Raw genomic sequence first — 23,353 nt, 5'->3', positions numbered from 1 at the left:
ATTAAATTCGTAATTGTAATTTTACCCCTCTGCCTCACCAACAATACCTTATCTCTGATGCAGTAGGATTATCTTAAATAAAGGCATCTTTAGATGCATGGGAAAGCCGGTCTTAATGTATCTGTGTGTACTCTTGTTCATAGTTGGTGTAGGAGTGAGGGTAGGGAACTATCCTCTTTGGACCTGACCCCAAGGAGCCCATTCAGTTTTTTTCTTTAGGGAATCTTGGACTGAGAGACAGAGCCTGGAAGTCTCTGGAACTGCACACAGCAGCACTCTAGAGGTAGTCCAAAACTCTTGCTGAGATTCCTGGAGTTGCCCTGCTTTTTACCCTTCCAACTGCTGCGAAACTTGTTTCGATTCATCAAGATGCCCTCATATCCTTCTGATAAGTTCTTTTGCTTAAACTAGCTAGAGGTAGTTTCTGGTCTTGGCAACTAGGAGAACCTCACGTAATATTGTAGAATAAGGTGGGACACTGACCACATCACACAGGGGATACTCCCCAAATAAAGGAAAAGCATTACTTGTGTTATCCATGCATCCCACTCCATTCAAATAAGCTAAATTATTCTCTTTCCTTGAAGAAAATTGTGGCCTTTAGCTCTCTGAGGAGCAAAGCATAAGTATGGGACCCAGCAAGTGTTAACAACAACAAATAACAACAATCTCCAAAACTTATGGGGATAAAAATTATTTTCAAAACATACATTTTACATATTGTTATACACCATCCTCATACCATCTACACTGAATTAAACAAATAAACAAGTATAAAATCTGAATAACATCTGCTATATTTAAATACAAAGATGCCCTTATTGACTCTTCAAAGGGCAAGTGAGAATTTGCATTGATCCAATTCTTACAGTCTTGTCCAGTCCTCCTTGGAGCCAAAGGCTGGGCAATCTGTAAATAGGATTTAGTTAAACTAATTGTCTCCATCCATCCATCCATCCATCCATCCATCCATCCAACCATCCATCCAACAATTCTTTAGTATCTACTCTGTGGGAGGCACTGTGCTGGATAATGGAGACATCAAGATGAGTCAAATATGATTCTCACCCATCAAGAAGCTCACAGAACAGGAGGAGAAATAGTCTAATAACTGCAGAGCAATGTGATGTCACATAATACAGGCATGAAAAAAGTATTATGATAGCACCTAACTGCCTAGAGGAATGAAAAAAAGGATTCAGAGAGAAGATGATGCTTGAGCCAGAACTTGAAGCAAATGGGAAACACCCCCAGGGAAATGCAGCTTCAGCTCCTAATCCAAAGGACAGCAAATTTTACTCCTAGTTTAGTGAGAGAAAATTAAAGTACAGAGAGAATGATAACATCTACCAGGGCCTCATATTGACAAGGGAAAACCACAGTACAACTCAGAAGTCTGGACGGCTTATCACCAGACTCATAGCACCTAAGGACACATGGTCCCCATGAATTTTTCATACTCAAAAACACAAAATCCAACTTTAAATGTCTACCTTATTCCATGCAATGATCTTACCAGGGATATTCAACTCCTCTAAGAAGTTCCTTAGGCTTACAATTTTGTGCAAGGGAGTTTAAAAGGACAAATACATTTCTCACAAATAGAATAAAATCCCTGATTTTATATGACTGAATGTCACATTTACTAATTTTAAAACCAATTAATACAAAACAGTTCTTAAGAGCCAAAGGAAAGAGTTGATTTCTCTGTGGAAAGGTTGGGCCCAAGAGACAAGGATGGTTCTGAGTCATCAGACTATATGGTTTTTAATCTAGAAATTTTTCTTCATTTTTGACTATGTTAGGGAGAGCATCCTGAGAGATTAAACTATTATCCAAATGTCTTTTTTTCAAAAAGGAAAACAAGGGAAAAGGAGGCACTCCAATATGAATTTGCACTAAAACAAACATCTCTTATATAAGTAAGCGCTTAAGTTAAATGCTCTCAACTCCCAACTTAGCAGCATTTCGCATGTGAAGACTCCTTGAGATCCCTGCAAGATACTGAGAGTGTGGACTGCTGCCAACTTAAGGAGGAAAAATATTAAGGGTGTGCAAAGGGTGAGAAAGAGTTGCTGTTTTATACACAGTTCCTTTAAAGAGTAGGACTATTTCCTAAATTTATTAAGAGGTTTTTGTCCTCTTTTTTGAGAGACAATAAAAAGAAGGATGTGAAGGCACAAAAACGGAATTTGAAATCCAATTGCAATAATTACTCATGCAATTGGCCCCTTTCTATGTGGCATTATAGAAACCTCCTGAGTATCAAAGAGTTTATGCTTTTACAAAAGAGAACTCCTACATCACTGCATGGCACAACTACTGCTTCCTCAGGCCTTTCAGGGAGTGATCCCCAGGTATTTTTCACAAACCCTATAGGGCTTCCTGCATTAAAATATAGTGGCAGAGATCAAGCCTAGAATGACTGCAGAATTGCGGTGATGAGCTGTACAAGTTCCAAATGGTTGATTTTCTGCTCCACATAATGGGACAAAGGGCATTATCCCGTGGACACAATCAGTTTCACAGTGATGGACATACACATGTAGATGATCTGAGGCACAAGCTGTGATTGCTCCTCAGAAAAAGACAAGTAGAATCGGGTTCAAAACCCACATCTCATGATTTCTGGTCCTTATTCAGCCAAAGCATTAAGCTGCTTCATATCTGTATTATAGACATTTTGGATCTTTCTCGAGAGTTGCTCTGGGTGCAGCATGATAAGGAAAACCAGGTATTTGGCTTGATAACAGTATTCAAGGTGTAGGTGCCACACTCATGGTAAGCTTCTCATCACAGGTGTCTGAGATCTGCTGCCATAGAGAGGACTATGGTCTGATGATGACTACTAGAGTTCAGTTTTCAAAATTTTGGGAATAATTTGATTGTAGCCTTTCCTTCTTGTTACATTATAGGAGAGGAATTTAGAGTATTCAGTCAACAGGTTCTCCCAGTAACAGGTGATGTCATCCATCTGCAAGTGGTTCAAAATAAACTGGCTTCCCCTGGGGACAAGATTAACAAGAACATTTAAGCACAGCATTTACTACTACTACTAGCTTACACCTGATGGCTTACTGTGTGTCAAGCACTGTTCAGAGTACTTTACATGAATTAATTCACTTGATCTGCAGAACCAACCCTATAGCTATCATATCCACACACATGCATTTAGCAATAGAATAATTTTTTTTTCTTAAAAGCGAACATACATAAAACTAATGGTCATAAAAAATACTTGTTTAATTACCTGAAAGATTTCAGTCTATGTCTATAAAGGACGGGCTTGGGACATATGTGAATGTGTGTTTTTCCCCCAGGACAGCTTTAATTCTGATTACCTCTGTGTAATGACGATGAAATCCGGATATCACCACGGCAACAAGACTCATGTAACTTTAGCTAGGGCAAAATGGGGAAGATAAGGTAAAGTGGAAAAGGAAAAATGAACAGAACTTACCTTTCAGCAATTTCTTGAGCTATGTCATCATTTGCTTTTACAAATTGCAATAGCTCCCTAAAATGGAAAGAATTATTATACTCTGAAATATAGACCAAGCTTATTAGTACTAAGTCAGAAAGATCATAGACTGAGGTCTGTGGTTAATCTCTAGTGGATTATTTCTTTTTTTAAGCAAAGATACCAGGGTCCTCCCAGGAACTAAATAACAACAACAAAAAGCCCACACAGGCTGAAGGCAACCTGTTGTAGATTTGCGACATGTTTGAGAAAATAGACAAATGTTCAGTAATACACATCAAAAATCAACAGTGAAGAAAAAATTTCCCTAGTCTCCTGCTCTGGCCCCCAGAAGAGGGCACTGCGCTCACGCTCCTGGTCCCTTTGCATACCTCTTCCTAGCTCCTCCCATCGTGAGAGAAAATTTATCTCAGCTTCACTGGGGTCAATTCTCATGCTGTATCTGAAGGTCCCTTTGACAATGTAACAAGATCTACTATCCCCATCTTTACTCTATGAGAGATCAGAGCTTTTTCATTGCATACTGTTTGAATGTTACATTTCAAACCAGCATTAGAGCACTTTTTCAAATTAAATCCCACTCCTAGCCTACATATAAGAACCAAATAAGAGAAAAAAAAGCTTTCACTGGAAAAAAGTCACCAGGAATAATGCCTTAATGGCTGGGGACTTAGAGGCAGATTCTGGGAGTCATCAGAAACTCGGCTTGTGGGAGAGAGCTGCTTACTGTACGTTGGAGAGGTCTGTTTTGACTGGGATATAGTGAACCCATGGCTTTAGTTGAGGATAGAAGAATTCCAGCCACTCATCACCAACGTGGAAAACAAGTGAACCACACAAGAAGAGGTGTTTGAACCGGAAACTTGCAGCTACTCCCCGAAAATTAAACAGATACCTGGGAAAGAAAGAGCAAAATGTACTTGATACTATATGCCTGCTGCCACAAATACGACCTTTTTTCTTATTCCTTTCTCCTCTTCTCTCCTTTTATGACCCCCCACTTCTCTTTCCATTTTCAGTTTTCAAGGACACATCAGCATGTCCCTGTAGGGTTTCCATAAACTCCTTGCTTTTCCCGAGGCCACAGGTTGCTCCTGGGAAGGTCAGGGTGAAGGGAAAAGGGGGATACTTTTTTCAGGCAGAGTGAGATTGGCCTAGGAGCTGGGTGCTGTGTAGAGAGCATACAAGGCTCAAACGGAAACAAGGCCTGACCCTTTCCCACAAGCTTTTCTAGGCCTAATGTCTCTAACTTGTCAAGGCCCCCTAAAGCCTTGTTTTGCCCACAGGGGACCCCATCTGGTCAAAGGCATCCCCTGTTCCCTCTTCTTCCGAAGTCTAGAGAGGAGAACCAGGCACACCTAATCAATCTTCAAAGAAATGCCCCCTGGGAAAAAGCTATCTTAGAAAAGAACACTTTCTTTTCAGCATTTCTCATGTGTGTACCCCTGTCTCCAACCAGAGTTGCTTTCACCCTCTAGTTCCCACAGTGCAGTGTAATCAGCATTCATCTCTCTGAATCCCCCCACTGCCCTCCTCCTGACCTGGTTTTCCCTGTTCATCTAATTCTTAGTCTTGGCATTTAATTCTAATATTTTAGTTACATATGCTGTATTCATGTTGAACCTTACACTGTTTTATTAACCTGATAAATATTTCATCTCACTGCAGCTATTGGCTGGGTGGGCTGTGGAGAGGGAGTCCCATCACTATGATTACCAGCAGGCCAGCTCTATGGAAGCAGGGACCATACTTCACTGACCCCGCAGGTCCCACAGAACTCTGGCCAGGGCCTTAGGCACAGCAGGCCCTCCGTAAACAATAGCTGAATGAATTAATGCGGATTTCCTAAACCCCAGCTGGGCCCTAGTATTAATGTTCTCACCCAAAACGAAGCTATTCCAAAAGCAATGGGGAAACCGAGAGTCGGGAGTCCAGGAGTCTTACTTGTATTTGCAGTGATCCACGAGATGGACATCCTGAGCAGCTGGCTTTCCCAAGGTATCCTTACGTGAAAAGGAAGTTGTTAGTATTAGTAGTAGTAGCATTTATTGAAGACCACTATGCAGTAAGCATTGTTAAACAGTTCATCAACATGACCTCTTTTAAGTCGCATAATAAACAAAATTAGGAGGATTATCCCAATTTATAGATGAAGAAGCCGAGGCTTTGAGAAGTTGGGAGACTCACTCAGGGTCACGCGGCACTAATGAGAAGAGCTAGAGTTTTAACCTGAGTCTGTCTGATCTTAGAGTTTAAGCTCCCCTGAAACCATGTGGATCCCCCTCTGAACTCAGAGGTCATGCCTGCAGCACATTTCACCCTGTGTAAAGTATACTACACAGGAGGTTACAAGTGGAGGCTGGTGGGCTTAGCGGTGTAGCCAACACACAAATTTTGTTGAGCACACAAAGTATTTAAAAATAAATATTCAGAGGCTGGCCTGGGGGCATAGTGGTTAAGTTTGCGTGCTCTGCTTTGGCGGCCTGGGGTTCGCAGGTTCAGATCCCAGGCGCAGACCTATGCACTGCTTATCAAGCCATGCTGTGGCAGGCGTCCCACATATAAAAAAAGTAGAGGAAGATGGGCATGGATGTTAGCCCAGGGCCAATCTTCCTCAGCAAAAAGAGGAGGATTGGCAACAGATGTTAGCTCAGGGCTAATTTTCCTCACTAAATCAATCAGTCAATCAATCAATATTCAGATCACTGCCAACATTTATAGGTGGTAGAATATTTCTTACAAAAATCCAGATTTCCAACTTTTCTTGGGAAAAAAAAAGGAAGATGTGACAAACTGGGCTCCTATTCCCCTTGGTGGCAATGGCTGGACCTTTAGCACTCTCTCCTGCTCACTACTGTGGCCCCTGGGGACATCTGAGTTTGAGACCCCCATCTATATTCCAGCCACCTCAGCGGATGGCAAACTCCTTGATGAGGGGAACAAGTCTTGTTCACTTTTGCAGCCTCCCTAGTAGATGCTGTGCAGAATGGATACATTTTTTCATATTTTTATTTTTTAACAGTTTCTTAAACTTCATGTGCTCCTGTTTGATTAAAATTATCAAACAATAAATACATGCATCTCAGATATACTTAGTTTTTCCCACAAGAAGTTTAAAGATTTTTCTCATATCATCCTCATATGGCATACGGAAATTTCAGAAGATATTTAGGGTTTAAAGTTCTTTGAATAAGGCAAGAAGTCACAGAGTTAAGAGGATAGAGATGTACTCCAAATCGAAGAAGCCAGTCATTGCTGGCTTCCGCTTAGAGTCACTTGGGGAGTTTTAAACAAATGAAGATGCCTGTACCCCACCCCAGAGATTCTGATTCATTTTTAAGCTCTCTAGTTGGGTTATATAGTCAGGGTTGAGAACCACTGGTTTAAACCAGGGGCTGCTACAGCCCACAGGCCAAACTGGCCGATTGCTTGTTTTTGTAAACAACCTGTAAGCTAAGAAATTTTTACCTTTCAAATGGCTGAAAAAAAATCCAAAGAAGAATATTTTATGACAAGTGAAATTACATTAAATTCAAATTTCAGCGCCATAAATAAAGTGTTATTAGAACACAGCTGTGCTCACTCATTTACATGTTGTCTGTGGCTGCTTTCACACTGCGATGGCAGAGTTGAGTAACAAGAGACCGTATGATCTGCAAAGCCTAAAATATTTACCATCTGGACCTTTACATAAAGTTTGTGACCTCTGGTTTAAACCTTCAAAGTAGTATAAAATACTAGTTATAATATGGGCCAGAGAAGCAATGTGAGTTTGAAAAAGAATAATTTACATATATGCTAATACTAGTTCATGGAACTTTCTCTACATTCATCCCACCACTGAGAGGAAACCTAATCTGAAATTCTCCCCAGGTGGCAATGGTCTTTGAGTAAGAATGTTCACTGCTGTAGATGTATTCACATGACTGGTGATTACTTTCATAGATTTCCAGGCCTGGTTTTTGGTGTATTCTGCATCAACAAGTTTTGGATTTTTCCGAGACAGAAGAATGAGAGGATCTCGTTCTGGACTTGTCCTATAAAAGAAACACATGACATAAAACTATGTGTCCTACACCAGAATACTGTTCCCAATCTCTTAAAGGTAAGCAGTAATCAGACCCAATGCAATGACTGTATGCACAAATTGACAACTCATCAGTTACTTTAACAGTAGAGGAGGGGGTGCTGGGCTGTTCCCCACTTTACCCTTCAGGGATGGGGAGCATTTGGCCCTTCTTTGCTTACATGTAGTCTTTAAAATTATGTTGTTCTGGTCACTACAACCATATCCCGGGGAATGAGTTCCCTTTTCAGAGGGTTCATGTAGCCTCTCTAATCACTAGCACTCATAGCTGTGACGAGGTAGTCACCACTCACCAAAATAGCCACGTGACCTTTGTTGTGTATGCTCTGCAAAATCCAATATTCAAATTAAAAAGAAAACTAAAGGGCTTAAAAACCTCAAGACTGTACACAGAAGTCCTAGTTATGGTCCAAGCAGCAGACACTCTTGACATCTGAAGGGTCATGGACCCCCTGAGAATCTGATAAGAACTGTGGACCCCCTCTCTAGAAAGATGCACATATCTCCATATAATTTCAAAGAAGTCCTAAAACCCTTGAAGTCCACACATGGATCCCAAGTTAAGAATCTGTCATCTCAAGATCTGAGAATCAGTGAGGTTGATAAGGAACAGTGAGCAGAGGCTGTTCGGCCCGTCTGCGTCCTGCAGTCCACTGCCCTAGAAAACAGAGGGTGTGATCTCTGACAAAGACGCACAGAGAAAACCACAAAACCCTTCTTCCCTCACAGTCTCTTCTGTATTCATCTCTTCAACAGATATTCATTGTGTATCCACGTGGCAGGTACTGTTCTGGCACTGGGATCCAGAGCTGAACAACACAGACAGGGTCCTTCCCCAACCTTTTTCCTTTCCCTCTTCTTCTTCCCTGCTCCCTTCTCCATTTTCACCAGTCTCAGTCTGTGCTCTCCACCACTATTTGGCAGCCACATGGTCTGATGAAAAAGGTAGTCAGGAGATCTAGTGATGGTGCCTGCTCTGCCATTAATCAGCAGAGTGACTGTGGGCAAAATCATAAGCTACTCCTAGGAAACGGTAAGCTCTAAGGGAAGAGGACAACGCATCTGTTCTGTTCAACATTACAGTCATGCGGCACATAACGACATTGCAGTCAACGACAGACTGCATATATGACGTTGGTTCCATAAGATTAGTACCATGTAGCCTAGGTGTGTAGTAGGCTAGACCATCTAGGTTTGTGTAAGTACACTCTGTGATGTCTGCACAATGAGGAAATCGACTAATGGCGTATTTCTCAGAGCACATCCCCGTCATTAAGCGACGTGTGACTGTATATACTTAATGCCCATTACACTCGTGGCATCTGTAAATAGCTATTGAATGGCTGGATGGATAAACTTTACTTCTTTGAATTTCAGTTCAATTAAGAGTGATTTGGGCAAATAATTTGGGTTCCTCTCTAATCTAAAATTCTGTGATTCTATGCTTATTCCTTAGTTACCTTAGCTTTGTCTTTGAACTAGAGTTCTTCACATCCTCAAAATTACTTATATTTTACAGATTAATTGGAAGAATATCTTTGTAAAATGTTAGAAAATATAATCACCTTGAGCCTCGGAAATATGCTGTGGAATTTTTCTTCTTCCATGGCCACTGTGCTGCTGACCTAAAAATAGATTTCAATTAGTTTCTACGTTTTTTTCTTAACTATATAAGGATGTGTTTTCACCATTTCTAAAGATTAGTTCAGAACTTTACATTTTCAAATAAGTCTGATCCAGGCTACTCCTCAATGACATCACGTTCCCTTTTGTTATTAGTTCATTCCCATGGAGGAGCTAGCCTGTAATATCTACAAATCTATTGCTCTCTTAAGTTAACAACATTGGAAGAAAAGTACCCAAACCCTAAATGACATGTTCAGGGTGTTTAATTCAGTACAATGAGGATTCCTTCTCTCCTTTAAGTAGAGTGCTACTGATAACATTAATAGGCAAAGAGAACTGCAGAAAATATCAGAAATTGCATGAAGGGCAAGAAAACAAATCACTCTGACTTCATGTTTTGGATGCGTAGGAGACAGCATCAGATTTAGTCTGATTTTGCGAAGCACCCAGTATTCCTGAAACTGTACGAAGTGCTCCATAAAGACAAAGTCCCTGAAACTCAGGTCTCAGCACACATTACCATAACCAGCCTTCCTTGCTGAAACTGCTAGCTCACAGATGTATCATCCTTAACTTTCTTCGTAGGGATCCTGCACAGAAGTTTGCGCAGCATCTTCCTCTGAAAAAGGAGGGAGAGGGCTGAACTGGAGTTAATGAGGGATGGGTGGGCTCTTCAGTGAAACGGAGAGACTTAGGATATAAACTTTTTAGGTGGAGATACTTCTCAGATACATACAGTGTCACAGCTCTCCTTTTCTCTCAGCTGAGAGCACTCTCCATATCTTCCTGGCTTATCTTCTAGCCTTTTCTTGCTGGGTCATCTTGACCTGATTCTCCAGCCCAAGGCCAGAACTATCTCTCACTGATATATGCTCATTATATAAAATTCTAATGGAAAAGCATAAACTAAAAGCAAAAAATCATGTGGAATCTCCCACCCACAGACAACCACTTTTTCACTTTTAACAATTTAATGTTTCAGTGAAGAATCTCCTTCCAATCATCTCTCCACATCAGTGGTTCTCAACTGGGGGTGATTTTGCCCCTCTCCCCCAGGGGGCATTTGGCTATGACTATAGACATTTTTGATTGTCATTACTGGGAGACTGCCACTGGCAGTTAGTGAGTAAAGGCCAGGGATGCTGCTAAACATCCTACAATGCACAGGACAGCCCCTACGACAAAGAATTATCTAGCCCAAAATGTCAACAGTACCAAGAGTGAGAAACCTTGCTGTATATAACAGAGATCATATCATGCATGCTGTTAGGTAACATTCTTATTAAGACATAATGTCTTATTAGGACATTATTATAGATAATAACAAGAGCCAACACCTACATAGCTGTTACTGTGTTCCAGGCCCTGCTCTAAGTGCTTTACACATGTATTAACTCACACTCACAACCTTATGAGGTGTGTTTTATTATTCCTACTTTACAGTTGAGGCCCTTGAGAGGTTAAGCAATTTGTCTGGAGTCACAGCTAATAAAGGCCAGGGTTTGAATGGAGAGTCCTTGTTTTTAAGCCCTACACTCCCTTTACTTTCCATTCATGCATGGTATTCCATTTTATACCCACGTCATAATTCATTTCATTCCTTATTGATGGGCTTTCCAACATTTTCCAACTTTTTGCTTTAAGAAACAAGCAAGTGAATATCCTTGTACACACATCTTTGCACACTTGTCTAGTTAACTCCTTGGGATAAACTCTAGAAGTGAAAGAGCTGAGTCAAAGAATGTACACATTTTAAAATTTTGATATATATTGCCAAACTACCCAACAAAAAACATATCAGTTCATACTCAGATTTTTAGTATAAATATCCCTGGTTCCCGGGAAAGCTGTATTTAATATACACAGATTTGAACTATGTATTATCTCTGTTTTCCCTCTCCCTCATTCCTGCTCTCTTCCCCGCCCCTCAAAAGAGCTATGTTAGGACTTTTTTTCTCCAAGCAAATGCTAACAGTGGCCACCAGAGCCAGGTGCTGCCCCAGCCCTCTTCTATAACTGCCCTTCTGACAGTAGAGAGTGAAACCTTTAAATCTATAGGGACACTGAATTCTTCTACAGAATGAATAAGTCAACTGGGACAAACTCCCAAAAGATTATAAAAAGAGAAAAATGGCAGGCAGACATCAATACAGATAGATAAATAAGCAGATTATTAAAGTTTCAAAGTAAGAAATGAAATCACGTGGCTATAGATTCTGAATGAAAGGCTCTAAAAAATAAAATTGCAATTCTATAATTACGAATAAATTCAATTAAAGAATAAAAGGGGAAGGTATCAAAAGAAAAACATGTTCATATAAGATTAGATTTTAGAACATACCCTATCCTCCCTAAAAATTGCTTATTAGTTTACAAGGCAGAAAACAGCACCTACACCATGGAGGAACCAGATAACACCTTGACCGGGTGATCAAAATTAGCATCTCTAATGAGGGGCAGATGGACACAAACTCACTTATGTAAGTATTCGAGCCAGCAATGCATAAACCGAATCAATCATGAGGAAATAGAGAAAACCAAACTCAAGGCCATTCTATAAAAAAAGTGGCTTGTATTCTTCAAACTGTCAATGTCACGAAAGAGAAAGACAGATTGAAGAGCTGTTCCAGATTAAAGGAGGCTAAAGAGACATGACAACTGCATGCAATACACGATCCTGTGGGGGGGGAAGTGCTATAGAGGACATTATTGGGACAATTAAGTGTTGTATCAATATTGTTTCCTGAATTTGATAATTGCAGTGTGGTTATAAAAGAGAACATCCTTGTTCTCAGTAAATACACACTGAAGTAGGAAGGGGTACAGGGTCATCAGGTATGCAATATACTCAAACAAGAATTTTAAATATATTACATATGCAGCCTAAATGTCCATCAAAGGAAATAATAAAGTAAATTATTATCCACACAATGGAATACCCTGCAACTGTTAAAAATAATGAGGTCATTTCATATGTACTGACATGGAAAGATTTCTAAGACATACCAATAAGTGGGGGAAAGAAGTTGCCTAGGTTAGACATATTTATAAATTGTTATGAGCATGTATAGGTTTCATAATCAGAAAAAAGTTGTTTTTAAAGATTTTAAAAATAAAGTAGATGTATAGCAGGTGGCAAAAAAGCTACAAAAAGAAGGAAGAATGTGAAAAGGGTATTTGTAAGTATCTGAAAAAAAAAAGCAATTAGAAAAGTAAAGCCAAGAATAACTTGGAGAAAAAAAGCTTAAAGACCTTTTTTTCCCCTCTCTCAACATTATGTTCAAATCAAAAGCTACATGTGAAATGATGGTCTCAGCGTCTGAGAACATGGGTAACGTTAACTGGTAAAGTGGAAAGGACAACACACTGGGAAACCTGGACTTCAGGCCTAGACTGGCCTGACCTTGACCAAGTCACTTAACCCCTCTGGGCCTTCATTCCTTCATCCTTGAAATAAAGAGTTCAGCAAAGAAAATTTCCAGTTCCAGTTCTATGAAGTATGAGGCCAAATTATCTTAAAAAATAATTTCCAAATTACACCTACTGGATAACAGACTCATTTCTTTACCCAAACGGCTCTAACTGCCACTGAGGACTGCAGCGCTGTGTGTTTCTCTAGGGAAGGGACATCCTCTTTATTCCCTTTGAATCTCCAGCAACACTTAGTACAAGTGATAGATACTTGTGGAAATAAAGTTGAATTAAATTACTGCTTTCCCTATATTTGAGAGAAGACCTATATAGACTGTGTTTCTAGAAGTTTGCTAATTAAGTACCAATGTTGTTTGAATCATTAATGTAAAATGTAGCTAGGTAAGAGGTACCTACAGCTTGGATGACCTGGACAATATAAATTCTGAAATGATGGCAGGATGGAGTCAACAGGCCGAGGCATATCTCAATCATGAATCAGAGAGGATCTGGAATAAGCTTGACCTTGAGAAACCTGTGGGACATTTATGCCCCTTCTGTCCCCACCTAAAGGTGTTAGCTTTAAACTGTAAAGTACATTTATGTTCCTCCAAGTAATTTTCTATCCTCCCCCACAACACGGTCATTCATTTTTTCCTAATTATGAAAGTAATTCACTCTTATTTAGAGAATCCTAAAAGTATAGGAAAATTTAAGGAAAAGGCTCCTATCACCCCTCCCACAGGGGCATTGCTGATATTTTGGGGTAGGTTCTTCTGCTCTTTTTCTACGGATATGTAAATATTTTTATACACACACAAAATTGCTTATGCTATAAACAGTTTTTTGTCTTTTTTTTTTAACTTAAAAGTGAGTTATTTTATTTTATTTTATTTTTTTTAAAAGAAAGCAGTTAATTTTACTTTAAAGATTTTATTTATTTATTTATTTTCCCCCAAAGCCCCAGTAGATAGTTGCATGTCATAGCTGCACATCCTTCTAGTCGCTGCATGTGGGATGCGGCCTCAGCATGGCCGGAGAAGCGGTGCATCAGTGTGCGCCCGGGATCCGAACCCAGGCCGCCAGCAGCGGAGCACGCGCACTTAACCGCTAAGCCACAGGGCCGGCCCAAAAGTGAGTTATTTTAAAGTAAATAACTGTTTATACTCTCTTTATTTCAAGAAGATCTACCAAAGAGGGACAAATAAAACCTCTCTGAAGGACCTACCTTACCAGATCTTCCCTGAAGAGATCCCACCGTCCAAGACCTGTAGGATAAAGTGGCCAAACAGCAGGCCCTCCTTCCCAAAACGTCCAAGCAGGATACATGATATCATGGTACTCAGATGTCTTCAACAGAAACAGAAAGGTTGTTCTAAATCAGTCTCGGAACAGAGCAAGAAGCAGCAAGTGCATTCATGCCCCAAGGTCTGGAAAGGGCCTGGCCCTAGTGTTGGGTTGCCAAAGATAAAGTTTCCCTAGTCTGCAAAGTCTACACTCTAGACATTAAAAGGCAAAAATGACCATGGGTTAAAGAAAATTCATGGACTCACTGAATCCCAGAATTTGAAATCATATTCAAGGCCAACTTTTCTAGCTCCCCAAAGTTTTATTTTTCTAGAGGACACATACTCTTAGGGTTTTTAGTTTAAGGAAATAATATACTCATTTCTGAATAATCACATAGCTCTCTCATCTTTCAACTGTGATTACACTTGGACTGTATACTGTCTTATCAGTCCTTGGTCATTTCCTAGATGGGTCTTTTGAGAGCTAGAATTACAGTAAAATGATTAAGAGTGTGGGCTCTTGAGACAGATCATGTGAGTTTGAATGCTGACTCCACCTCTTTCCAACTCTAGGCAAGTTACTCAATCTTTCTATGCCTCAGTCTCCTTATCTTTATAATGGGAGAAATAATAACATCAAGAATATTATCTACCTAATAGGCTTGTTGAATATTAAATGACTTAGTACATGTAAAAAGCTTAGAAGAGTGTGTAGCACATAGTAAGTACTGAATAAGTGTTAGTATTACCTAACACGGTGGCACTGTTGAGCCCACGCTGGTTGGGCAATAAATTCTTGGTTATTCATTGATCAGGGTCAGAAGTGCTGATGGGCAGAATTGGGGGAAGGGGTATTATCCCACATCTTTTGAAAAAAGTTTGAAACCATTTGTTTCCCTTTTATGGTTACTTCTGTTAAGACTCTAGCCACTGATAAACCTCCCACTTTACTTTCTTCCACTGGAATTACACATGTAATACACTGTTTACCTTCTCTCAAATACTCATAAAATGCTATGTGATACATCAAGCACCTCAGACATAACAGCCGCTCAATAGAAACTGCAAAGTTAACTATAAAATTGACAGACTAAAATTTCTCCCTTGGAAACTAGGGTCACTAAATAAAAAAAAAAAAGGAGGGAAGTAAAGATGAAAAGAAAGTTAGTATACTGATGGTCATACTTTATCACCCACAGAAACAACAGATAAATAACAAACATAAAGTCCTTACTGACTTACATGGGAGCCTCTATCTGTTCTTCTGGGAAGGTTTCATGACAAACAACGGGACCAAGCACTTTTGAGAAATGAGGCTAAACCATGGGAAATGCCACACAAATGCGGCCTCAGCCCACTTGCAACACAGGAAATAAACAAGTCTAGAGAGAAAGTAAACTTTGATAAAGGAAAAGTGGGGATAAAAGGTCCCTCTGCTTTGGAGAAACCAAATCAGAGATGGTGTTTCTTTTCTCAGAGTTCACAGGGTTTTCCTAAACCCACGCTTCCCCCAGAGAATCTTCCATCTTCCACTCTCTTCTAGCTTCCCTCACCCCTGTCTCCAAATGTGTTCAGACCTAGTCTCTAGGGAACCAAGGCCCATCCCTGCTAATACACCATTTGCAAGAACCTGAGCACTGACAAGATATCAACTGTCCTGAGTTCTCCAAGCCCACAGGTATGTCCTAGTGCTCCTATCCCTCCATAACTAGCCCCAAAGATCACCCCCTCACATATCGCTCTCAGATATCCCAGGCCTGTCCCCTCAATGCACTTCCTGGGCACAAACTAACACCTTTAGTTTTACTGTTAGCAATGCTGGGCCCCTTGGCTACAGTGACAGACAGGACTGATGGTATCCAATATATCCAATAGTATGGCTGATATATACATTGTAGGAGCTCAACAAATATTTTTGAATGAAGGTGCTCCCAACTCAAAGCCCATGTGCTTTCTTGGGCCACTCTCTCCCATGCTCTCTAGGATCTCTGAATCCCACCTCCAATGTCCTATCGGTTCCTTAGGCCTCTCTCATTCCCCACCCTCCGCCCCTACCCCTACAGACACTTAAGCAATCTTACTCACATTACTTACAGGTCCTCAGCCCCATCTCCTTAGCCTTACTGCTCAACTACTGTGAAGCTAACAGGGACACAGACCCACTCCTGGACCTCAGGCCTCATCCTCACCATTACCCATCAGCCTCTGTCACAGGACAATGTTTTCCTGCTCGAACCCCAGAGGACCACCCTCCATTCCCTCATATGACTCCTCCTGTACTTACCTTACTGAAAGAGAAGACTGGAATGGCAGGTTCCATCCATTTAGGAACCTGAGGATAATCTCGTACATTGATCACCATCTCCATGTCAGGGAGGCGCCCGATAACTTCCAAAATAAAGTGTTCAACACCACTACACCTGTCAACCAGAAATACCACAAATTCACCAGAGCAGGGCCTGCTCTAGGACAAAGCAGAGTCCCATTCACACTTCTAAAGTAAGAGAAGCCAGTGTTTAGATCATCGGCCTATTGCAAAATCTCCTAAAAGCAACGCTTCTAAAGGGACTCTTCCCCTCTTTCAGACTGTGCAAGTTCTCTCTCCTAGCTAAGCTGCTCCAGCTTACAATACGTAATCAGATTTTCCAACTAGATCATCATAAGGTTGAAGGCTGTATTATTGCTACTCCTACCACTTCTTCTCCTCTATTCATTCCCAGTTTTTTCTTTATTTCCCCTATATGGGATAGTTTAATTAGTAAGCAAGACATATATTCTGGTAGGAACTGGAAAAACTAATTTTCTAATTGTGTCCCTTGGGCTTCGCTTCTCACAAAGACATTATTTTTATATCCACCATAATTAAGTCTCCTAGTTTATGAGGAAACATAGGAAACCTTTCATTATCTTCAACCTGAATACAGAACACTATCAAAATCAGTTGTCCAAGTCAGAAAAAGAGTGTTATGTACACAGTCACAAAGATTATAACAGCTTTCTGACTAGACTCCCTGGGAATCCTCAGAGGATTTCTGGAAAGAGAGGATACACTGACAGCTTAGCTTTTCTGCCCCATCCTTTGAGATCCTAACCAGCATTATACTGAGGGCAGCATTCCAAGGCTTGACCAGAATTTTCTGGCAGCATGGAAATGACGGATTTAAAGCATTGATTTACATACAGGGAGATAACTGTATGTTAAAGCAAAAAATATCAATGGTTCATAAACATAAGAAAAGATGCCAACTATATTAATAATAAGGAAATGCCAAAAAGCCAAACTTGTAAAAACAGAGAATAAAATGGTAGTGACCAGGGGATGGGGGTGGGAGGGACAGGACAGATGTTGTTTAAAGGTACAAAGTTACAACAAGTAGTAAATAAGTCCTAGAGATCTGAGCACAGTACAGTGAAAACAGACAATATTGTATAATGATCATCAAACCTGTTAAGAGACTAGAACGTAATCACTCCAACTACTCAAAAGAAAGGATAATTATGTAACAGGATAGAAGTGTTAATTATCGCTACAATGGCAATCATATTACAATATGTAAATGTATCAAATTACCATGTTGTACACGTTAAATTTACACACTGTTGTATGTCAAATATATTTCAAATAAATAAAGTATCATCACAACAACAAAAGGCCAGTGAAACTAGATGCCCATTTTTATCAGTAAGATTGGCAAAGATCAAAGAGTCTGATGATACACAGTGTTGGTGAGGGTGTGAAATCTATTCTGGGCACGGGATACATGGTGGGTGGAAATGTAAATAGGCACAACCTCCTTGGAGAAAAATTTGCCTCTGCTGATCACGATTTAAAAAAACACATTAATTGGCCTATTAATTCTGCCTCTAGGAATTTAGCCTGAAAATATATTTACATGAGTGCTCAAAGGTGTATGTACAAGGATGTTCACTGCAGCATTGTTTGCACTAGCCAGAAATCAAAAGCGAGTGGTGAGGAATACTTTAAATGTCCGTTGATGGAGGACTGAATAAAGAAATCCATCCAATGGATTATTAGGCAGCCAAGAAAGATTGAGGTGTTCTCTATATACTCTTACAGAGCAATTTCAAAATCTACTGTTATATAGAAAAGAAAAGTAAGTTGCAGAACGGAAGATATAGCATGTTTTAATTTGTTGATGAGTCTAGATAACTGTATGTGCACAGACTTCCTGGCAGGATATATAAGAAACTTGTAATTGTGGTTGTCTCTTGAGAGGAAGACTCAGGGAATAGAAGTCTGGGGGGTCTAAGGTGGTAGAGAAACTTTCTTTTCATTATATATCTTTTCCAGTTAACCAAATAGTTTACCATGTGCATATAATACTCTTTTAATGCCAAAAAATAACTAGTTACAAGTTAAAAAAAGATATTATTGCAGTACATTTACACGTGACAGCTAAAACACTTATTTTTTTCAGCTTTTAAAATAGCACTCTTGCATATTGTATGATTCCATTTATACAGAACCCTAGGAAATAACCTATAATGAGAGAAGGCAAATCAGGGGATACTTAAGGATATGGGGGCGGCATGGCAGGGAGGGGTGGGAGAGAGGGATTGCAAAGAGGAACAAGGAGACTTTTGGGAATGATGGATATGTTCATTATCTTGGTGTATATTAACATTAAAACTTATCAAATTGTTTAAACACTTTAAATATGTGCAGTTTATGTCAACCATATCTCACTGAAGCTATTATTAAAAAATATTGTTATTTTCCATCTTTCAAATGACATGTCTCCAGTGTTAATGAGACGGTCCTCTGGTTCCTCAGCAAAATCTCTCAGCTCATCCTTGAAACGCTGAGTTTATATTTTATTTTGTTCAGAACTGAATTTTTAAAGTGTCATACAGGTTTATCAAGCTCAGTGAAATAAAAAGTATTTAGACCTAGAAAGATACTATGTGTAGCTAGACAGGAAGCTGAGATATTACACAACTGTGTCCATTTCATTAAGGACACTGGTTCTATTTCATTCTATTTCATTTTTCTCCAACTCTGTTTTCCTTAGCTGTGTATGTAGTTAGAATAGGGAACTTTCAATGTCATTAGAAACTATTTTATTGTCAAGGAAGGGCCCTGTGCTCCCTTAAGACCATTTCTAAGAGCTCATGATTCTGACCAAAATGCTCTGAGGTCTAGAATAAGAGCTATGTGCCTTTCAAAAACTTTGAAAGTATTTAATTTCATCTGGAAATTGTTTCGCTAACTAGTAAACACTGGGTAAGCTTTCAAAGTCCAACAATGTCTATATTCATATTTTCTTTCTCATTTGTGGAAATCAGAAACTCCTCTATACTTATAATTTGTACTTAAAGTCTCTATTATTGTCCCAAGTAATGAAACAAATGTCTCTTTAAAATACCTCAAGGATTTTCCCCACTATCACCTTATTTGCCCTGACACTTGATAGCCAAAATGTAATTGTCATTGCCTCAGGGTTGTGGGAGAGTAATTTTCTTTTTTACTGTTGTTTTTACATATTTTGAAAATGTATTTATTTGTAATAAAGTTATTAACAATAATATAAATCCTTATGTCCAAATGGATGCATGTTTTTTGCAATACTGCTTATTTATTTTACTTTTAATGACAGAATAGGGATTTTTTAGAAAGAAGATCTTAGTAAGGGAAGACCATGTCCTCTGAGTTTACAAAATTACTTTGTAATTTTACAACGATTTGAGTTAAAAAATAAAAAAAGACTCGTAACAGAGAGGTTTATCATTTGTTGTATATAATGCTGCCTAAGCCCAACTTCAAGGCTCAGTCTGTGACCCTCCCTGCTCTCCCCAGCCCTCAGCCCACTATATGTCACCTCACCCCTCACACTGAAGTCCTGGCTAGTGCATCCTGCGTCATCTGCGGCCCCAGTTACTCCTCCTGCCTTCCCGCCACCTTTACTTCAAATGCTCAGTATCTAGACCAATACCTGGCCCATGGCAGACACTCAGTCAATGCTTCTCCTCCCCCTTCAGCTCAGCTCACTCCTGTTAGATCTCATCAGCCTGTGTCCTGTAGCTACTACATCCGGGGAAGGATGAAAAGGGGCAGAGTCACAGCCAGTACAACCAGTGATGTTCCCAAGCCTCACAAGAAGACAGGAGACAGGCTATGACATAGGAGAAAGGCGGACAGGAGTTGGCAAGAACAATTCTCAGGCAAGAAGGGCTTGTCACTATTTTGTAGTCCCTCTGAAATGTGAGGAGGGATTTGTCTGTGGGTTCCTTCAAGTGGCTTCTCTATAAGAAGAGTATCAAGCACACCCATATATAATAAGGTCAGAAGATATATTACTTCATAACTCTTACCTCGAAGGGAACATGCAGTCATTTTCTCGGTACAATCTGTTCTTAATGATCTGATAGTGGGTTCCCAGTTTCCGTTTGACTACCTCCGCCATCATCTTCCTGGAGATACCTCCTCGGAAAGGAGTCAGATCCTCTTCTATGACACTAGGAAAGAATGGGAATCGTCAAGGAAAGCAGGCCAAGAGAGTGGTACCATTCCACCTACTTTCTCTCTGCGGGTTAGGTTTAGTATTAGAGAAGACAGTAAGCTGAAGGAAAGAATAGAGAGTGGGAATGAGCAACTTTTCCCCTAGAAGCACCATAGGTCATCTAAAACATCAACAAAGTCACAAAAGGTATAAAGCAAGTCAATTTCTCTTCTTCATCTCCCCATCTGGACTGCCCCTTTCTTGCCTGATATTCCACCTTCCCTACTCACGCCACACCCATGTCCTCCTAGTCACTGAAGTCTCACTGACCTCCCCCTTCCTGAATCCCACAGAAGGTATGGTTTACACCTTACAGCCTGACACTGTCTGACTCCCTTGTTCTGGTCTGTCTGGCTGGCACCCACCCCACAGACACCTGACAGCAGTAACCAAAAATTACACTATTTTATATCCCTTTTAAAGTTTAGTACATGGTAAGTTTTCAATAAGTAACGCAAGAATCAGTCATAGAATAACATAATGAGGAGCTAAAAGGACCTTGTTATTTACCAGATGAGAAATCTGAGACCCAGAGAAGGTAAGTGGCTTGCCACAGGGATAATCAGTGGGAGATCTGGGACTAGAACCCAAGGCTGATTCCGAAGTAATCTGTCTACCATACCAGACTCCAGCCCTAATTTGCATACTTTAAAAAGAACCAACAGGAAACTTATGATTAGATTCATTTATAAATCTGTTCGTTCCTTCAACGATATTTACTGAATACTTACTGAGGGCCAGCACCAGGGATACAACACAGGCTTTGACCTCAAGAAGCAATACATCCAGTGGGGAAAGCAGACAAGTACATGTGCTAACTCGACAATAGTGAGACCCCCGGAGCCTCTCCTAACCCAGGGCTTTTTTATTCCCTAGAAATAGGAAAACCACCTCAGGAACCCTGTCTGATCTCAAAACTTGCTTGGCTCTCTGCCCACTGCAACCAAGGTCTCTTGGGGATCTTAGGGGACTTCCTTGTGACAAGAACTAAATTCTCAAAGACACACCAAAGAAAAGAACTCACCCATGGTAGCAGCTGCAGTTTTGACTTGAACATGGTTCATAATTCTCCAAAGACCTGTTAATTTGGTCAATAAATACTTTCCATTTTGAACCTTCAAAAAGTGAAGTAAATGAAGGTTAACAAAAAGACCCTGAGCTTATTTGCTAGCAGTAAGCAGGCAGAACCAACATAAGGCAAAACACCCCCTTCCCGTCCCACTGGTGGAAACGAAACGCCAGATTGATTCTGTAATTCTCCAGCACGCATGTCAATTCTGCTCCTCTACTCGGGCCGTCAGGTGTCCAAGAAACTGGAAAATTTCCAAGCTTAACGCCTGGCACTCAGAAGGCTATGGATAAACTGGAGAGTGACAGGGATTCTCACCTTTTACTAGTCAAACTGAGCCCCATAAAGAGGATCAGTTAAAAGCCACAGACATTAACTCTCCCTTCATCTCTTCTGCCAATGGACTAAGAACATCACACACGCACAAACACACACACACACGAATTATCCCCCAGTGTGTTTTAGGCAGGTGCAGAGTAGCCAGGCGCGGGCGATACCCGCTGGGGGTGAACAGGGAATTCCCTCTCCCCCACATTATGGGAATTCCGGAGGATGCGTTACTCTCCAGGGTCCTGGGCAGGAGAAGCAGTGCCAGCCACCCAGACGCTCTCACTCTCCGCTCCCAGGCGCCCCGGTGCCTCTGCCCCGCTCTAAGCTGCAGCCTCCTAGCATCAGCCGGGCGCCGGTCTCCCCGGGCAGCGAGCGGGGCGGGAGAGCGTCTCCGGACCAGGCAAGAGCCCGAGCCACAGCGGCAGGCTCAGGGCTGCCCGGAGCTCACCTGACTCCTTCTGGCGGCCCGGCACGGGGGGCAGGAGCAGCAACAGCAGTCCCAGCCGAAGCTGCGAGCGCGCCCACCGCTCCATAGCCGGCCCACCCACTGCAGAATCCCCGCGGCGCCGCCGGCGGAAGCGCAGCCCCGCACAAAGATGGCCGCGGGGCGCACCACGTGGGCGGAGGCCGCCCCGCACAAAGAGGGCTGGGCGCCGCTCTGCCCCGCCCCCAAGCCCGGCCCGCGGCCGAGCGTCCCTGGGAAGGCGGTGCCGGGAAGCGGGGCCCCGCCCCTGGGAAGGCGGTGCCGGGAAGCGGGGCCCCGCCCCTGCCCCGCCCCGCCCCGCGCAGTGCACGCACGCGGGGTGCTCCGCCGGCAGGGCGCGGGCTGTCCTGCTGCTTAGGACATAGCCAAGCTGTGCAGTTAGCTGCTTCGTGTTGAAGTGGAGTCAAGCGTTCAAAATGCATGTCTTTCTCTCTCTCTCTCTCAGATAAACTCGGAGCCCAGTAGAGAATAAATGGCAGCTTCTGGGATAATAATGGTAATTCCTTTCATTCTGTAACATATGCAAAACATCTTATTCTCTGCAGCCAGGAGACTGCAGGTCAGAGAGGAGACGATTCTTGCCCACAGCTTCACAGTTAGGGACACAACCTAGGTTAGATAGTTCTTTCCACTATGTCAAACTTCTTCTTATTAAATAGCATGGATTTATTGAGCACCTGAGTGTGTACAGCACTGTTAGATCCCACGGGGTTGCAGATAGGATAATACAAGCCTCTTTGTAATAGGAATTTGTAACAGTTGGGGTGACTTAGACATGAAAAAAATTCAGTGGGCAACACTATACTGGCCAGTGTAAGTACATAGCTATATATAGGTATAGATAGGAAAGTGTAGGTATGTATAGCGATCATGCTACAAGTATTTACCTGTTGTCTAAAATGTGCGTGGTAACGTCCTAGGCTCTGGAAATACGATGAAGTACAAGATGAGATTTGTGCCGTCGAGGAGTTTAGAACTAGTGGGAAGACAATTATGCTTCCCCAGGGATAATTTACAACTTAAGACAATATGTAAATGCTACTGGTTTCAGTGAA

At 41.3% G+C, this 23,353-nt stretch overlaps 1 protein-coding gene across 2 annotated transcripts; it reads right to left on the bottom strand.

Moving 5' to 3' along the window:
* Positions 1-1,602: 1,602 nt before the first annotated feature.
* Positions 1,603-22,373, bottom strand: POGLUT1 (protein O-glucosyltransferase 1). 2 transcript variants are annotated; one of them, XM_058555846.1, is made up of 11 exons: positions 22,263-22,373; positions 21,440-21,530; positions 20,228-20,371; positions 16,179-16,314; positions 13,834-13,955; positions 9,134-9,193; positions 7,419-7,518; positions 5,426-5,484; positions 4,209-4,376; positions 3,461-3,517; positions 1,603-3,005 (listed from the first exon to the last, which is right to left on the bottom strand). In XM_058555846.1, exons 1-11 carry the CDS (start codon positions 22,345-22,347, stop codon positions 2,849-2,851), a joined length of 1,179 nt encoding a protein of 392 aa, XP_058411829.1. In that variant the 5' UTR covers positions 22,348-22,373; the 3' UTR covers positions 1,603-2,848. The 2 variants fall into 2 exon arrangements, with proteins under 2 accessions (XP_058411829.1, XP_058411830.1); XM_058555847.1 differs by lacking the exon at positions 4,209-4,376.
* Between the last annotated feature and the right edge of the window lie 980 nt (positions 22,374-23,353).

The sequence above is a fragment of the Diceros bicornis genome, chromosome 15 (assembly GCF_020826845.1).
Source record: "Diceros bicornis minor isolate mBicDic1 chromosome 15, mDicBic1.mat.cur, whole genome shotgun sequence".
Classification (NCBI taxonomy): domain Eukaryota; kingdom Metazoa; phylum Chordata; class Mammalia; order Perissodactyla; family Rhinocerotidae; genus Diceros; species Diceros bicornis.
The sequence above is the reverse complement of the archived record's forward strand: the minus strand, read 5'-3'. Positions and strand labels throughout refer to the sequence as shown.